The sequence below is a fragment of the Amphibalanus amphitrite genome, unplaced genomic scaffold, assembly GCF_019059575.1.
Source record: "Amphibalanus amphitrite isolate SeventyFive unplaced genomic scaffold, NRLGWU_Aamphi_draft 000678F_arrow, whole genome shotgun sequence".
In the NCBI taxonomy this organism is placed as follows: Eukaryota; Metazoa; Arthropoda; class Thecostraca; order Balanomorpha; family Balanidae; genus Amphibalanus; species Amphibalanus amphitrite.
In genome coordinates, this window is record NW_024882172.1 from 1 (window position 1) to 18366 (window position 18366).

At 47.4% G+C, this 18366-nt stretch overlaps 1 protein-coding gene across 1 annotated transcript in view; it reads right to left on the reverse strand.

Moving 5' to 3' along the window:
• Positions 1-4601: 4601 nt before the first annotated feature.
• The window catches only part of LOC122364465, a 34610-nt gene continuing 20845 nt past the window's right edge, over positions 4602-18366 (reverse strand). Inside the window, exons 5-6 of the mRNA XM_043334843.1 lie at positions 11044-11097; positions 4602-4899 (exon numbers count right to left, since the gene is read on the reverse strand). Coding sequence (XP_043190778.1) covers positions 11083-11097 — 15 coding nt within the window. The 3' untranslated portion in view covers positions 4602-4899; positions 11044-11082. The remainder of the gene's footprint in view (positions 4900-11043; positions 11098-18366) is intronic.

Sequence of the window (18366 nt, forward strand, 5' to 3'; positions counted from 1 at the left end):
AGAGAGAGAAGGAGAGAGAGAGAGAGAGAGAGAGGAAGAGAGAGAAAGAGGGAAGAGAGAGAGAGAGAGAGAGAGACAGAGACAGAGACGGGAAAGCAGAGAGAGAGAGAGGAGAGAGAAGAGAAGGAGAGAAGAAGAGAGAGAGAGGAGAGAGGAGAGGGAGGGATGAGCAAGAGGGGACAAGACTTACAGTGGGGGACGGTTAAGTAAATGGAAGTAATGCCTCCCAGGCTCAATAAATAGCCGTCTAGTCTGATGCCGATAGTGTCGAAGGGCAAAAGTAATACAAATGGCTGTGCCTTATCCAACCCGGTTTGTGGTGGCAGTTTAGACATTGATCGTTTTAATCGCTTGGCTCATGTCCCTGGCTGTTCTGTCAGCCCTTTACATTCACCTTCTCCCGCTCCTCCTCCATCCTTAGCCGTCAGAAGCTTACCTCCGACCATCCGTGCACCCTGACCGACTGGCCGCCTCAGAGGAGGCTCAGCTTTTCGCCAGGTGATTTTTCACGCCGCTGAGCCCCTATCCTGCTCCAGCAGCTAATGCCGTGACTCACAGAGCTGCCGGTCGGGGCAGCTGCCCGTGCAGCTGTCCCCCGGGTCCGGGAGACGCGGAGGTCACTAGGTTCATCCCTCGTGCGTCATCACAGGTCTCCAAGCAGCTCCTTTCTGAGCCTGGGACTTTCGGTGCCCCTGAGCCCTGAGGCCCGAGGTCTGCCAGGAGCGAAACCTTGTCGGTCAGTTCACCATGCGCTATCGCGCGTAGTATAGCTCTAAAAACTACCCCATGAGGGATTAACTCATGTGGTCAGTATGAAGCCACGGATGGGATGGTCGAGTTTTGCGACCGGGAGCTGCTGTTCGTAAGACAGACGTATAGCTAGAAGTCAGGTACGGGGAACTGAGTGGAGACGGGAGGGAGCTGCTGATGTCATCCTTGGAGAGGAGAGCGGCGGGAAGGGTGTCGGTGTGGTCAGAAAACAAGGCTGCTAAACTTCGCTACGTCCAGTCCAGAAGCTGTTGAAATACGGGTAGGCATGTTTTGTGGAATGTGAAACTTTTTTGGTCCGTTCTGTTTCGTCTTACCTTATCTGTCTCGCTACGTTATCATGAAAACGTAATGAGACACATAAGATAGCGTAGCAACGCTGTGTCCCATTGTTTCTGTCGGGTCCCGTGTGACCACTTTATTAGTTCAAACATAATGAATTGGCTCGGCTCTCAATCTGAACGGGTCCGTTTTCGCAGCCCACTAACTGTTCGTTGATTATACTTGCAATGTACGGTGATAAAATGCCAAACTGGCTGGTGTACCTAACTCGCTTCAATTCATCTTTTATGCATATCTTCACCGTCTCGACTCAGATTTTAAGTAAGGCTTGAGTGCTTATCTCAAGCTGCCTGTTTACCTCTTCTCTCATATTCACCTCTCACCTCTCTCTCTCTCTCTCTCTCTCTCTCTCTCTCTCTCTCTCTCTCTCTCTCTCTCTCTCTCTCTCTCTCTCTCTCTCTCTCTCTCTCTCTCTCTCTCTCTCTCTCTCTCTCTCTCTCTCTCTCCCTCTCAAGCAAACCTCTTTGCGGCGTCTTATACGACATGGGGACATTTGAACATACCCACAGCTTGCCGCCGGATCAGCCCAGTAATCTGTCCCCGCCAACGGCTGGGAGACCAGGGACCTTGTGCTGAGGGGTGCCCTGAGCCGGGATCATGACTGCGCGGCGGGCCGTCGATGTGCCGGAATATGGCACCCGTGGGCAGAGTTTAGCGGCATGATTTTCAGCTGGTTATGTGGTGTATGGCTGGGGTGCCGATTGCTAACGTCGGCTCGCCACGGGAGATCCAGGGTTGAAGCGAAGTTATGCGTAGTGATTGGGATTATCTGTTTGATAATGAGATATAGCATTGCCTGGCTCGAAGGCTAATGGCTATGCAAACCAGCTGCTCACTTGCTTTATTTTTATCGTATCTTGCCTCGCCTCTTCTTGTCGGAAAAGGTGCGATACCATTGTACATACATATAACTGATAAGTTTGGTCGATAAGAGCTTTTTTTGGATGGGATAGTCCCTATAGTATTAACCCGCGCACCGACGGGGGTCTGCGCCAACTTCGCACCGACGGGGGGGGGGGGCGGATGACCGCCCCCCCCCCTGAGATCTCGAGAACGAAGCAAGATAGCGACAAGCGGTAAACGGCATCGGATACGCACGGTCAAGATCTACAATTTTTACTAAGGTCATTTTCAGGTCAGGTCAAAGATGACGTCACAGGGGTCGAAAAAGTCAAAATAGCGGCGCTAGATATTGAGAGAGTTTTTCTCGAATAACTTTCGAACTAGTCAAGATAGGAACAAACTAAGGGCATCATCGTGATTCTCTCGTCAATCCGCATCGAATGATATATATGTTGACCTCGAAAGGTCAAGGTCAAAGGTTGACATCAGGTTACGTGACCTCGAGGTCATCATGTATATCATTCGATGCGTCTTGACGAGCTGAACACAATGAGACCATCCACGCGGCTGTATCTTGTTCCTGTACGGAGTTATTGGCCAAAAACCTTTGGTGACCTTTGATGACGTCACATGACCTCACAGCTGCCCAACAACAAAACAGACCTCAAGGTAGTGAAGGTTGATCGTATATAAAGTCATGTATGGTATATGGGGCCATTCCGACCCGTTTTAGTGGTAAAAATAGGGAGTTGATTTTTCCCCCATTGACTTATAATGGGGAGGTCGCGAAATTGACCTGACCTTAGGTCACCGATATCAAAATTCCGAGATATACAAATTTTAGCTACCAATGACCTAATAACATCCTGCGACTTTCAAAGGTCTCCGACATCTACTGTAGCTCTGGCACGGTGACAAAGTTGCAAAAAAGTGACTTGAGGTTGGGTCATTCAAAGTGACCTGGTGACCTGACCTTAAAAGGTAGGAGGCTCAAACTTGCACACCATGTGTAAAATTGATGACGATATAGTCATACCAAATTTCGCGGCGCTACGCGCCGCGGTTTTCCCGCTATTCGCGAAAAACCTCAGGGGGGGGGGGCGGATATCCGCCCCCCCCCGTCGGTGCGCGGGTTAACATTAGTGGGTGTGCTGGGAAAAGCCAGAACACCAACATGTTCCAAGTATAGCGCTCACCTGGCCTATAGCAAACTGTAAACATTGTCCTTATCTGAGCTCAGTCTGAGTGTTATCAATCAGGCCCATCATCACCTGCCCAGTGAACATCCGGCGTCCCAAGGCCAGCTCACGACATCCGAAATATGACTGGAGACCAATTATGCTCCGCCAGTCGTGCAGTGTTGTAAGAGATCTGCGGTTTTAACGATCTCTGAGATCACGGCAACCATGAGGATCATGCATGATCGCTGGTCATTGTGGCCAAGCATGAAATGATCATCGGGATGAGAAAAAAAAATGCTATCAACCTGACTACCTGCTGAAGTTATAAAAAAGACCGTATCTACGAGCATGCCTGCACTCCACAGTTCACACTCGGTAAACGTGGTAGTATCTGTTCTAGTAACGCTCATTAATGTCACACAAACAAGTGCTATACGTCAGGGGCGGATCCAGAAAATCTCCAAGGGAGGGGCCATTAGAAACCAGGAGGCCCCCCCCCATAATTCCACCTGTTGGAGGCCCCATCTTCCCACTTGTTGGGCCCCCCCCCCCCCAAAAAAAAACTGCGTCTATTGAGCTTATCTAGCTGTTCAGGCACCATCTCAACATCTGTGCAGGCTTGGAGGCCCTCTGTGCAGGTTAGGAGGCCCTGTAAAAGTGGTCATCTCTGTGAGTATAAGAGACCTCCAAGTTATGAAAAGCTTTACCAATCTTCTAACAAAGAAGTCTTCTCAGCTAGTCTTCTAAGAAATAACTAAGAAGGTAGGTTAAAAAAAACTCATCGGATTTCGGCCACTTTATTTTCAGGAGGCCCCCTTTTCAGCTTTTTAACTTTTTAACTTTTTATTTTATTTTTGAAAAAAATCGGCCAAGGGGGGGCCATGGCCCCATGGCCCCCCCCCTTGTATCCGCGCCTGCTATACGTGAACTGGAGTCATGAGCACGGCTCACGCCTGCGGGATTTTAATCTCCCAGCAATGACTCGGGCGTGCCGTGGCCCATATCATACAGACTGCATGTCATCTATCCCGTGCTGCGTCACTGGCCAACCAAAACTTTAACACAGGCTGACTCTCAGAGGCAAAATTAATCCAAACAACAATCAGTGAACGCTCAACGTTCAACGTATGTGATCCTGTAATTGTATGTGCCGATGGCGAATATTCGTCATATCATTGAACATTCTCGACGAAGCGTAACGATTTGGATTCGTCACCCGCCCATTATCAAATCCATATATCAAACTGTCACTTCAAACTAAGTGACACCGCTGCATGACGGAACGGTATGCACTGTGGCAACCACTAAAGTGCTTCAATCGTGGGTGGCTCTACAGCGCCGCTAGTAAAACCCGCCACCCGCGCATGGCAAATACGCAGTTTTAATTAGCAACCCATTGCGCCACCGACCGGCACGTAGATATGTCCATTATCACCAGCTCTATCGTCGGCTGACGTTGCCCAACCTACCTGGCACTTGTACTCGATGTTGGCATAGAATCCGTCTATGCGGTCCTTGCAGTCGTATTTGATCTTCTTGGGTACGCGGCTGAAGAACGGGTAGCCGGTCATGTTGTATCCCCGCAGCTCGCGCGGGTAGTTGGGGTCAAATTGCCAGTCGATTTGAGGGTCGCCGGTGAACCTCGGGTCCTGCTTCTTGCTGCCGCTGGTACTGGTGGCGGGACTGCTGGTTTCAGAGGCCGCTGTGCTGGCTTCAGAGGTCGCTGTGCTGGTCTCCTGACCGGCACAGCACACCACCAGGGCGGCTGCAATAAGGAGAGGACTTTGTGAGATGCATGCTTGGTTTCGCTTAGACTTTTGTATGGTGTAAGCATGATGATATGATAATTTATACCATATTTATACATAAAACTATACATCGTTAGGCCGGTAAATATCTACTTGGCGTGCTATAAGTGTCAGTGATATTTTATTGGATGTACCGTAGAAAATATTTATTTTTGATAATCGTGAAATAAAAATTTTTATTGCTACCATCACACTGCTTCGTGGTAGTCATAAATTGTGTTTTGGTAGCCACAAGTACCAAAGAAATGCAATATTATCCGTGAAAATAACGCGTAAGTAATACGAAATAAGCGGAAATTATTGTCTCAGCGATGCTGTAATAGTTCAGGGACGATCGGCACATGTTTCGTCCCCACCATGATTGGTGGGCTTAGTAGCCCAACAGCAAGGAGAAGATTTGATCCGCTGAAATCCGATGTCCATGAATTAACACAGCTGTCCTACTAACCATGTTCACACATCATGGGTGCAATTTTACCGAGTGATATTAGTGCATGATAAAGATGCCTACATATGCGATGCACGTAGACATATTAATGGATGGATTGACACTTGACAACAAATGGATGGGTGTATTTAGCAACAAAAAAGAGAAGAATTGATTGTGGACACCCATTACGAATCACGCGTTTATCCATTATTGCTAAGCCTCAGGTGAAGGCTTTTCTGTGACGCATCCCGTTTGTATAGTGCCCCAGCAACAGTCACGTGACCAGTTTTACGTCTCCATAATTCAGTCTTATATGTCCGTATCTGATTTGGTTGTTGCGCTTACATGTCAACCATCCACATCCAAGGAGGTCGGAATGCTTGTGAATCGCAAAATCGATCGCAAAAAGACGTGAAAAGTGGAACAGCAGGATCCTTCGGATCATTTTAGACGCTTCCCAGATTTAACTTTCTTCATGAAGGCCAAGCTTGCTGGCTTTGATTTGTATTGAAGTGATTTCTCGCATCGCACAGGTAATATTTTAGGTTTTTACATTCATTCATGGTTCAAGGCTGCAGGGACTTCGGTGTCCGAAAATATCGACAGCATTTGGTGTCTTTCAATAAAATGATTGGTATTAAATTAGCTACAGATCGCTTTCTTTTACGAGACATGTAAGAAAAATTAAACTGCTAGTTGTCATACAACATGACTTATAAGTTATAGCATACCAATTATTAAGATCGCTGTCCTTGCCGCACAAAGCTCGTATTACCGTCATAAGAGCTACAATTTGATATATCTGCTAAGCTGTACATTAATATGGCATTACACAGTACCTACATCAGTTCGATCACACATTAGTATGGCTGCCCGCGAAGCAATCAGTAATGCCATGCTTCAAGGTATGCCATAGCGACAGAAGGGTCTACATATACGACATTGCTGGTCGTACACCCGACCTTAGCGTACCATTTGCAAATGCATGCTTGTGCACTGTGCAGCCTAATAGCATTTGAATCAAATTCCAACCGTTTTAATCAAAGCGGCTGACCTCGGGTAGCATCATGGGGATATTGCTGGTTCGGGTAAGGCTGATTTATTTTCAACCAGAGTTTCCTTCAAACAATACCCTAGGATGCCACGGATGCAATCCCATTGTCTAGGAACAAGAACCGATAAAAGTAAAGCTAACTACGCACGATTCTGTCAGCTTGACGTCCAGTCAATGCAAAAAAAAAAAACTAGGGCAGACAGGCCTGGTTACTGTAACGAGAAAATTTCGTTAGATCTTGTTCGTCGGGTTTCGGAAGAGGGCGAAATTCGTGCAAAATTAGCGGATTGTCAGATTTTGCAAAAAAAAGGTTTGTGCCATAAATGCAATGGTAGCATTGTATTGAACGGATTTGAAATTAAAACAGGTCATATCTTGATTGGCGGATCCAGCCGGACGTTTCGGGGAGGGGGGGAGAGGGGGCAAATGGCTGAAATGGCCCCTTTCTTTCCATGCACCGCCATAGGCGTAATGTAAAACCTCGGGTCTTTTGGGGGACCAAACGGGCTTGGGGGATGGCCCTAAATGCCCCCCCCCCCCCTGGATTAGCCAGTGCTTATCTTTATTAGGTATATTACGAAACATCCAAATCACTGTTGCTACTTGCTAGGCCACCAACTTTATGCACAACACAGTACGGCATTGAAAACCTATCAGCAATAACTAGGTAGTTATGTGGTCTACAATTTTTGGAAGCACATTGCCAAATATCCTATGTTTTTTCGTAGAAGGTAGGCTAAATGTCACTCACAGAGGCTTACGATGCGGTGATACATGACTCCTATATCAATTATACCGTCATCTTCCGCGGTGGCCTTGTATTGTGAAGAGTCTGACAAAATGAAGCGTGACACGACCATCAGCACCCGGGGAAAAGAGACACAGCATCTTGCGACTCCCTCAATGAACGTATCCCTGTCATGAACATTGTCAAATACAACCCCATGGACGGTAATGGCATTTGTAAGCACAATGCACCCTTACTTAAATGAGAAGTGATTTGGGTGTTCAACTCGGCAATCTTCACGTCAATGGCTGGTTTTACGACTTCGATTGTGGCAGATAAGCCAGCTCGTGATTCGAGAGTATTCAGGAATTCACCGGAAAACTACTGGCTATCGTAAAAATAACCGACGACATGGAATATATAACAAGAGAACTGTGCATATAGTTTGACTGCATTGGTACACACTGATCGTGATATGAATGATAGATATAGAATGTCTTTTATCAAATCTAGTTTTACCTTTCTTGATCCCACAATGACACTGCCTCTCGGAACAGCGAGCGTCGAGTCGTTGTCTCTTCTCACTAATGAGCAGTGTTCATTAGCGGGCTGCGAGACCCGGTCGACGGGCCACCAGTCCGACTGAGCGGCCTTTGTCGACACCGGCCCTCCGCCGTCTCGGTCGATGCGTCCGTATGTGGCGAGACAGTTTCACTATACCCAGCTCCGTGAGACAGCCGAGAGTTAATGAGAGTTAATTATCCCGCCGGTCAACGGTCGCACTTTCGCCCCAGAAAACCTGCCGGCCGCCGTGTGGTGGCACTCAGGGCTGAGCCTAGTTAACCGAGAACAATGTGAATGCTGATGACAGAATCAACTGTAATGGCCATGGACTTATATTACAGGGGTAGTCGAAAGTTATGTTCTAGAGACACGAATGCTTTACGCAGTTGTTTTAGCAATGTTGGCTATGTTGGGTCAGGCCCCTAAGGGAGACAGTGGACCGGGTCGGCTATCCACCGGTGCATCAAAGCGTGAGAGTCCGGGTCCGTCCCATTCCCGTGAAGGCACGTTCCGTAGGGACAGACCACCCCATGCCACGCATACGTTAGCCCCGCAGAGACCAAGGAAGTGTCGAAAGGAAAGTAACATTGAAGTTATGATGGAACACATCTGCTTCAGCATTCATAGCATAACAATATCAACATAAACATGAAGCAAGGATGGTAAACTTAATCGCAAATGTCATTGCGGTCACAATCGTTTCCCACACTAGAATGTGGCTCAGTACACCCGCATTGTCACAAACAGACACGACCAGCATGATGTCACCAGTCACCACCCACAAAAAGTGCAGCTTCGGTGACATAATAAATCCCTATAAATCTTCTAGTGTCCAGATCTTACACAGAAGTATATGTAGTAGAACAAAAATCTCGGGCCTCAAGTATGGCATTCTAGCAGCTCTTTATCTTTTCCCAATCATGATTTTTCATCTTGCGCTTGCTTGGTTTCTAAGAGGTGCCGAACTAAGTGACGGTTGAACCTTCAGTTTGTGCTCTGCAAGGTGCCGGTCGAGATATGGCCCAACTGGATCAAGGTAATCGAGATGATAAATCAAGCAATACTGCTCAGATGTAACTGATAAGGTCGCGGTAAAAATAGAATGATTGGCTAAGAAAGAAGCCGTGAAGTGCCAGATTTGGGTGACAAAGTATGTGTAGGTATCGGTGTGCAATTCACTTAGATTAGCCGAACAAATGTTAGTGTGGGGAGCAAAGCGTGATTATTTCTTTAGAGTGTGCTTAATTTCTATCAGCTCATAAGAACAAAACAAAAACTCGTGCGGTATGCCGCTATATGCGATACTTGGCCATAAATGTAATGGTCTAAGCAATGCTGAGGGCCCGAATGATACAGGCCCTAGATTTTGTTCTAAATCAAAACTTGTCAATGCGCCGCTTTGACATTGTTTGGGCTGTAGTTTTGGTTTATTTGAGATCTAGCCTGTCTACAATATCGTGAACGGTGCACTGCTGATATTTAATTTGGGGTAGCTTTGGACCCTGTCGCTACTTGCTACACGTCCAGACATTTTCGTCCAATCCGTCAGAAGGGCTAGTTAAATGTGTTATTTTCCTAGATCTTCTTCTTTTGCCGTGTTCCAACTGAAGACGGTAACAAATATTTAAAATGTGGTTCATTTTCGAGCATGAGGTTCATGCTGTGTAAGCATCGATTTTTCAGTGAATGAGAAAACTTTATTTTTAGCCATATTCCAAAGCTATGATTGATTTGTTTGTTCCATGAGATAACAGCTCATCGTAATTCATCTGTGGCGTCACCACTGAATGCATGTTGTGGGCATTGCTTGCTGAGCAGCGCGGCAGGACTTTTTGTTGCGAATAAACGTCAAGTTGTGCCATTAATAACCTCTAATCCCGTAATTGTTATCACATGTCGGAGAAAGGTACAAGGATCTGATAGATCTTATATAGCAGAAAATGTGACTGGCGGCGTAAACAATTTGCCCTACCCCTGTGTTACCCTCGTCGGAACGGGTAGGGATGTGATGCAGCCCCTTCTGAAGACTATTCACAAATATAAATATCTCTAGGACGCCTGAGCAAGATGGACCGAAATTTACTTAAGTTTTGCAATTACACTTTGGAAATATTGCCTAGAAAGCGAGCGAAATAACTAAAGTTCATCATTCGACACGCCTTCAGAAGACAAATATGACGGTCGTTTTTCTGTGTAAATACATTTGTATTTTCGAGGGTCACTTGCCAAAAACCTGTCCTGATTCCCGGGTCACAAAACTGACCTGGAAGGTCACCAGCTGACTTAATGCGCATATATTGCTCATGTGGGCTGCTAAAGAAGCATACATAAATACGTTTAGTGCTGCTAGATCTTCGGAGCCTTGACTCTGAAGTTTGAAACATGGTTTACGTTTCACGCCAAAGAGCACATGAGAACAGCACATAATACCTCCTCGGTTTGTAATCCTGTGATTTCAGCGCCTATGTTGTCCCGAGTTGCGGTCTCTGTGAATGGTCCGCGGTTGTGACTGCAGTTGGCTGTCCTTGACTGCGTAAATTGCCGCTGATGATCGCCTGAAAAAGACGTCATTACAGCTCCCGCACGACCTGACCCGGTCGGATACTCGTCTCCACACGCAGTCGTGGGCAGAGGATCGGAGTAGCCGTGACCCGGCGTGCAGTGGACTCCACTCCATCACTCTTTCTTCTGCTGGTCACTGGCAAATCTAGCTAACTAGAACAGTGCAATGAACGAAAAGCTGCTTCACCACTATGTGGCAAAACTCATGGCATTTACATGAATGGAAAAGCTGTTTCATCACGTGAGATGGCTTGCTTACACGACAGACCAACAGGTGAGATACGCGAGATGCTGGCGCTTTTCGTAACGCTCCCGTGCTGGAGAGGTGATCGGTCACGACGGTCGTGCCCTCCCCTCCCTCCCCCTCTACCCGTCCCCACTCGGCTCGGCACGACCCACAACCGATGCGTTTCGGTACAGCTTCGGGTGCCCGCTCATTTCATCAGCGCCGAAATCGATGCTATCGCTGCACGACCTAGCTGCAGACGATCTGACTCGCTCCTGCCTGATCTGACCCGAGCTGACCCGATCTGAACCGACCTTACTGACCTCCCCCATTGCCCTGTGATTCACAACCCTGGGCTCTCGTGCAGAATCCGACCGTGACGTGCACCCGTCTGCCGCGCCTCTGGCCACACCGCGCCTCTCGGGTGTGGAGAACAGGCCCCTGACACGGGATCCGTCACGCCGTGTGCGTGCGACACGCCTCGTCTGTTCTCCCAGAGATGTGCACGGTGTTAACTCAGCACGGATTGGCCACTCACCGGTGATGGTGACGGTCCGCGCCAGACGCGACATCCTGATCAGATCGCCGCCCGCTGAAACACAGGAGTAGAACACGTTAGGGTATAGTATCTAGCTAGCTGGCCAGAGACATTGCTGATAAATATGAGCTAATAATGCCAACTAAAACCAGACACCCAAAATGTTCCCCGGTGAAACTTTGCCCTAACTAAATAGGTACTCATTTCAAGAATTAATTTTTGTTCGAGCTGATTAGGACTTAGGAGAGATATGTCACTAATTGTGAAGTGGCGTTCAGGCGTTATCATTTGTAAAACAAAAACGTTTCCGATTCCTATGACAGACTAAACTATGGTAAATGATATATAAAAAACGACAATGTATTCAAATACACAATTAAAAAACAGTGGTTTACATTGTCGTTTCTTATATATATCTGTCATGGATAACACACATATGGTAAATCATTTTGATGGTATGGAATTGAATCATTCAAACACGATTAGCGTGGAGAATATTTCGACTTGAGACGAATGCATTGACCCACGATGATAATAATTTCATAGCATGTGTAGAGAAATTCAGTGAGCATACTTTTCTGACGCTGAACCGGCATATCTGCTTTCCAAAAACTATTGTTCAACCCACAATTCCAGGTGACCCATCTTCTGGAACAGTGTATGCATCTTCCTGCTGACAGTTGGCGGTGCACTTCAATCTGCCGAGCCTCTGTGCAACCTGTGCAACACGCGTGCACCTGCATATACAATCCGTAACGTACCCATGCACAATGCACATTCCGTGTTGAGGAGGCTCACTTTCGAAAAAAGTGCGGATGCGGCACGTGCGTGCCATTCTGCGCCGCCCCACTGACCTGTTGTGGGGCACTTAACCGGCCCGCTCGTGCACCGTGGCGCAGCGAGGCATCAGGGCAGGGGAAAGGCGGCGGCTGTCTGGGACATGATACCGGCTACCGCCTCAACTGCTCGTATGCAATGGCATTAGACAGTTCAAAGCCCGGAAACACTGAACTATTGTAACGCCCGACCTCTGTGATTTGCCCTCATTCTTATAAGTTCTCACACCAACCAACTTAAGCTTCTCTCTCTCTCTCTCTCTCTCTCTCTCTCTCTCTCTCTCTCTCTCTCTCTCTCTCTCTCTCTCTCTCTCTCTCTCTCTCTCTCTCTCTCTCTCTCTCTCTCTCTCTCTCTCGCTCTCTCTCTCTCTCGCTCTCTCGCTCTCTCGCTCTCTCTCTCTCTCTCGCTCTCTCTCTCTCTTCTCTCTCCTCTCCTCTCTCTCTCTCCTCTCCTCTCTCTCTCTCTCTCTCTCTCTCTCTCTCTCTCTCTCTCTCTCTCTCTCTCTCTCTCTCTCTCTTCTCCTTTTCTTACCGGCTCGGTCATGTCCCATGTTAGCAATCAATGAATAGGTCTGAACGATTGCATCAAAAGGCTGCGCTGGCGCCAGCCTTCATACATTCGCTAGGTCTCAACTGGAGAGGTCAGTGTAACTTACTTCGAGTTTAGTGGCTTGTTTATCGTCTGACATGCAGGCGCGGTATTAGCGTCAATGTACAGCTGAGCTGTGGTGAATGGGATCGGAATATACAGCCGGCCACTGGCCATAAGGCATTTATCATTTATTGTTTGTCACACACTCGACCGCTGCAGGGCTGCGATAACTTTTTCCGAGAATTATTCTGTACAGCGGATAAAGCTGTTTGTTTCCACACTTTACTCTCGCGGACAGGCAAGGCTGAACACAAACTTTCACTCGCCGCATGCCAACGATTGCGTACCCCTAAAGAGTGGATACTAAAAGTGGGGAATGGCTCACTTCAACCGGGTAAGCGGACTCGCTAAGCCGTTCGCGCGAGTCAAAGCACACTGAGTCTTCGTTATCAGCTTTGCCTCTTTTCGTCGTCACTTGCAGTCAGGCACAAAGTGGCTTGCTGTTGTTGCAACACGGTCGGCGCGACATTCTGTCCGTGATCGCCGTAGCCGGCATTCGTGGCATTATCGCCAACAGTCATGAAGATGGTAGAAGCGACGGTGTGCAAACAAAATGTGTGAATAGACAAGTGTTCTTGATTTAAAAATTATTGCTTGATGTTAAAAGTAGTGATTTTTTAAATAAATGTAGTATGTACCCAGACACTGAGGGTCAACACGTACTTGAAGTGCTAAAATATTTAGTTCGTTTAGTGCTTTATGCATTGGGCGCTAAAGTCAATAAATTGATTGCGTTAATTGATAGGTATTCGTTGTCCATGACAGGTTATAAAATAAGTCATTTTAACATCTCATGTAAAAGAATGAAATTACTAAGTGACAAACAATAGCCATCAACACAGTATGTGGTTATCGTCAGATTAGATCAGAAACGATCAGCTGTGGAACTATTTATGACAAGAAGCATAAACCAGTCATTAATTGACCATTAGTTCTGGCTCTGGCCATGCTCATTGCTCACGTTATCAAACAACTCACTACAGAACCAATGATGAAAAAACAAACACCCATTCGACTCGCCTCACTCGCTACTGAAGCCAGTGAATATCACCGAACATGCCAGAAAGCAGTGTTAAGGAGGGTAGGTTGTCCATATCACGTCTCTCTACCATGTGGTGAAAGCCTGGCGCGTGTCGGCCGGGTGCACAGCGCGGTCGCGCCGCGACGGAAGCCAGTCATCAGCCGTCGGGGGCGACATTGGCCGACTGCTCCCAATGTGGCCGCTGGGCGGACCAAGGGCGGGGCGATCCGGAGCGACGACCGCCGGGCGATGGAGGGACAGACAGGCAGCGACTGCGCGAGGAGAGGGAATCGGGGCGCCGTGTGGTACCGGCTGATTGAGTTTGACAGCGCGGAGCGGGTCAGCGTCAGACAGATGTGACGCGGGCGACGGACAGACGACGGACGGGCGACGCACGGACGACGCACGGACGGACGGCACGCCTGGAAAACCCTGAGCCAGGTGCGCCGTCGTGACGGATCGGGGCGTCGTGACAGTTGCGGGCGCTGACCGGAAGGTCTGGGCGCGTCGCTCGATGGCCCATGGGACGCAGGTTACGCAAAGGGAGTCTGAGCCACTTGGGATGCAGCACTGAGGCAGCATTTGCATACGCAGCTGGCGGCCCATTAAGGGCGGCGAACGGTGACCGGAAAGGAGGGCCACCCCCACCCCTCGGTTTTGTCAACAGTGGGATCTATACAAAGCGCATTGCTTAATTGTAATGCAGTTGCACCGATACTTCGCACCTTACAGCTTGTGCAAAGCGTATTTGAGAAAATAGCTCAAGGTCATAGCAGATAGGTGAAATATGTGTGATTTGTTTGGTGCACTCTGCTGAAAGTGTCAATTAATCATAAGTTTTTTTCGGTGTGGACTGCTGACCTAAAATGAGCCATCATCTGTCAGTCCAATGTCAGCGGCTCAGCTTCTAGAAATAAGTCAATCGACAGTTGGATCCTAAAAATGTGATTGCTAGTGATTGCATGACAGATTCAATTATGCTGTAGTTGTGGATCGCGAGTGGTTTAGATCTACAAGTGTAGCTCATTTGGGTCATGACCTGACAATGATTTGACCAGTTGCACTGTTAAGCGGTCACGTTCCTAAATAACTGTCGTTAATGCATGTGTAGTAATGTGAAGCACGTGATACTAATTCACAATAAATTGCAAAAACATGTCAATATTATCGGCAAGAAAACTCATTAGCTCAATTCCTGATGTACGTACCGCTTAACGAGCGCAGTTCATTAGTTTCTTGACCCGCGCTCCCACTGTAGGTTGTTGCCCAGTGCCCACCCCTGGTGTAACCTGCATTCGTGCTGTCAGCTGCGGGTTGACCGGCTTTTGGTCGGATGCAGGCGGGTTGGGTACGGGAGAGGCAGGTCGCATGAGACACTCATTTCAGATGCTCTAACTTTATCTAATCAATCATGATGTCTTATTTCATAATCATTCGAAGTGAAAACTCGTAATCCGGATTGTAAAGCCTTTTCAGCAGGGCTGCGGAGTCGATGGATTTTCGACGACTCCGACTCCGACTCCGACTCCGGCTTTCAAAAACCAGCTCCGACTCCGACTCCGACTCCGGGCAGAATTGTCGACTCCGACCGACTCCAACTCCCGACTCCGACTCCGCAGACCTAGCAGGGCTGCGGAGTCGACAGATTTTCGGTGACTCCGACTCCAACTCCGGCTCGGGTTTCTAAAATCGACTCCGACTCCGACTCCGACTCCGGTCACAACTGTCGACTCCGACCGACTCCGACTCCGACTCCGACTCCGACTCCGCAGCCCTGCTTTTCAGATCGTGAGAGGTTATGAACGGTAAAGTAAAAGTTTAAATCTCACCTTTAAAAAAGAAGAAAAACACAACGCAATCTGGGATATCTGTCAGCCACTGCTCTGACACGCAGTGTGCCGTTACCGGTTGTGGACCGGGTAAGTCATGAAACTTCCATGAAGCACGCTCGCAATCGCATGCAGATGTTTCGGGGGGGTTAGCCTTTACTGAGCTTCGGGATTTTCAGTAACATTTCACATGCAGTTCGTATTAGGTATATAATCCATTCTTGAACTTTGAACGAAGTGTCGAGATGTCATAGCCGAGGAGCATACCTTTCAACTCCCCTTCCTTTTTTTAAAACTAAACATCCCAAGTAAAGTGCCTAAATAACAATCCATTCAAAAAATGTCTAACAATCAAATAGCCGGCCTTTCACAAATGTCCCACGGCTCCGTACTCCAAGCGTTCCTCGGTGAGTTCTCACCGCCCCTGACCGCTGTCAGCAGCCCAGGCATCCTCTGCCGACGAGCTCCGAACATCTGACCTTCTCGTTAACCCAGCTTCAGTTGTTACAACACTCAGACATCTCCTCCCAGTCGTGTCCCGCCCGTAATTCAAAGCCCGCACGGACAGCCGGCGATTCGCGGCCCTAGCCCCTAATCACGACATGAAGACGTGACGTGACGCTCTGCTGGACGTGACGTGACGCTCTGTAGAGACGTGACGTGACGCTCGACTGACCTGACCGTGCCGCCGGTTCGCTCTACATCTCCGGAGCCGGCGCGGCCGCTGCACTAAATCACCAGGGCTCGTCCGATGAGGCAACAGCGCCGCCAGATGAAGCGGGGTGCTTCTGACGAACGACCTGCCGCCGCTCGACAGAGCTAGGTCACCGGCCAAGAGCTGCACGGATCAGCGGTCGGATTGGGACAGCCGAGTCGACACTGATTGCTGGTGATCAGAGATGGCGGGGTTGATGTGGTTCATTCGTTTTCCGCCGCTTTTTGTGAAAAGATTCAAGGCCACAGGTGAGGCATGGTCGTGTTGTTTTGATCGAAGATAAGTTAAGCCGGTGATAAATTGGATCATGGTACAGAAAATCCATGAGAAATACAACTGTAATGGTTGTCTGGGATTAGAATTAGGCAGAAGATATATGTAGATCATACTCGATTTATCGTTAAAATTTTGTGTGCAAAACATTTTATTTTACCGTTGAAGGAAGTGATTGCATTGATGGCTTAGGGGCAAAAACACACGTTCTAGGTACTGTATGGAATGGTTACTGAGGAGAAAAAGACACCTCGTGATGTGCAGCACACACTTCAATTGAGAGCATCACCACTCAGAAGTCTTCTATATCGCTATTTACATACCTAAGGCTTAAAGGCAATCACCTACATATGAATAAAGAGTGACTAAAATACGAGCTCGTACCTTTTTGACACTAATGATGACGGGCTAGTTTGTTTTAGTCTAACATATGAGAAGGCAGTGCACCGGCGGATGTTAGGGCACTGCAGTGATAGGGCCAATAACGAAAGCATGTCCAACTTTCGATCAATTTGCCAGCCTCTCGTGACGAAATTACCTTCTTAATGAGATTCAAACTCACGCCATTGTGATGTAAATGAGATGAAAACCTGGCGCCGTTAGCATTCTAAAGTGACAATCAGATGATTGGGTTTCGACAGCTCAGACCAATGAGTGTGCCCAGCACAGCAGGACACGGTTACATCTCAATCCCGCCAAACCCTCCACGTCAATATTAACGCGTTGATGAGCCAACAACTGTCTGCATACATGACCCTAATCCTTACGCAAATGGTACTCGGACAATGGTTTTACGAACACTCATCGGGAGATAACGCACGTTTGTGGTGTTCGATAGCAGAATAATTCAGCGGTTGACACCGGTCTGCCTTGAGAGAGGTCTGTGGAAGCTCCGTCCAGATTCGCAGAAGCCGTGAAAGTTTGTCGCTCCTGATCTTGGTGAACAAGTTTGCTATTGCAGATAATCTGACACATGAGAAGCGTGAGTTATGACAAACAACGACGTTCCGTGAACTAAAAAATTATCAATAGCTTGAACTAGACTGCGTGGCGATGTTGAAATCAGCCACGAACTTGCTGTACCTACTGCTAAAAAGGAATAAAGGAATAAAGAAATCAATAACCAGTTACCGGTAATCGGTATAAATATTTCATATCATTTTAATTATTTAACGCACCAACGTACCAGAAAGCAGTTGAACCTTTTGCCCCCACAAGCAACAAGCAACAACAGGCAACAGTTCACATTAAATTATTCGAAATCGAGTCATGCTGATACCTTGCAAGATGGTTCATTGGTTCGCATAACGCCGCAATCTTCATGAGCGACAAAAGAGACACATCAGAATCTGAAGTTCTTTTAGGTTCATTCTGCAACGCATCACAAACTTCTCATTCAATTAACCCGTGCCGTGGCTGCCCAATCAACAGCACATCGGGGCTAGGGAAGGGGGTGCATTGAACGCCCCTTTTGGCTGTTCTGCTCTACGTAACGGCAAGTGTTACTGTTGAACAGCATTCGGAACGTCCGGTAAAGTCATTATCAATGTAGGCACTTCAAATATTTTTAGGTCGGATCAAATGTCAGGTCACCAGAAGTTACCGAATGTGAAGAATTTCATGAACTTTCATTGAATTTTTTTCAATGTAAAAAAAAATTATTGACGTTTTTGACTATACGACAACTTGTGAAGTAGTTAACACGTTTACATGAATGTGACATGAAGTAGTCACATTCCAATCCATATTAATATTTAATAGTTAAAGCTCCTTCGGTTCTATTTATAATCGGAGATAGCATCAGGTCAATGATCTGGACCCCTATCCCAGATAATTAACACTTAGAGGGAAAATATAGCTCAACATAAAAGGAGCATAGGCTGAGGAATAAAAGTCAAACCCTGACAAACAACATATATTTTTGTTGCAGATCACTCGAGGAATTTTGCTGAGATAATTACAAGTATGTTGTCATTGTCCTAAGACGATTTTATCGA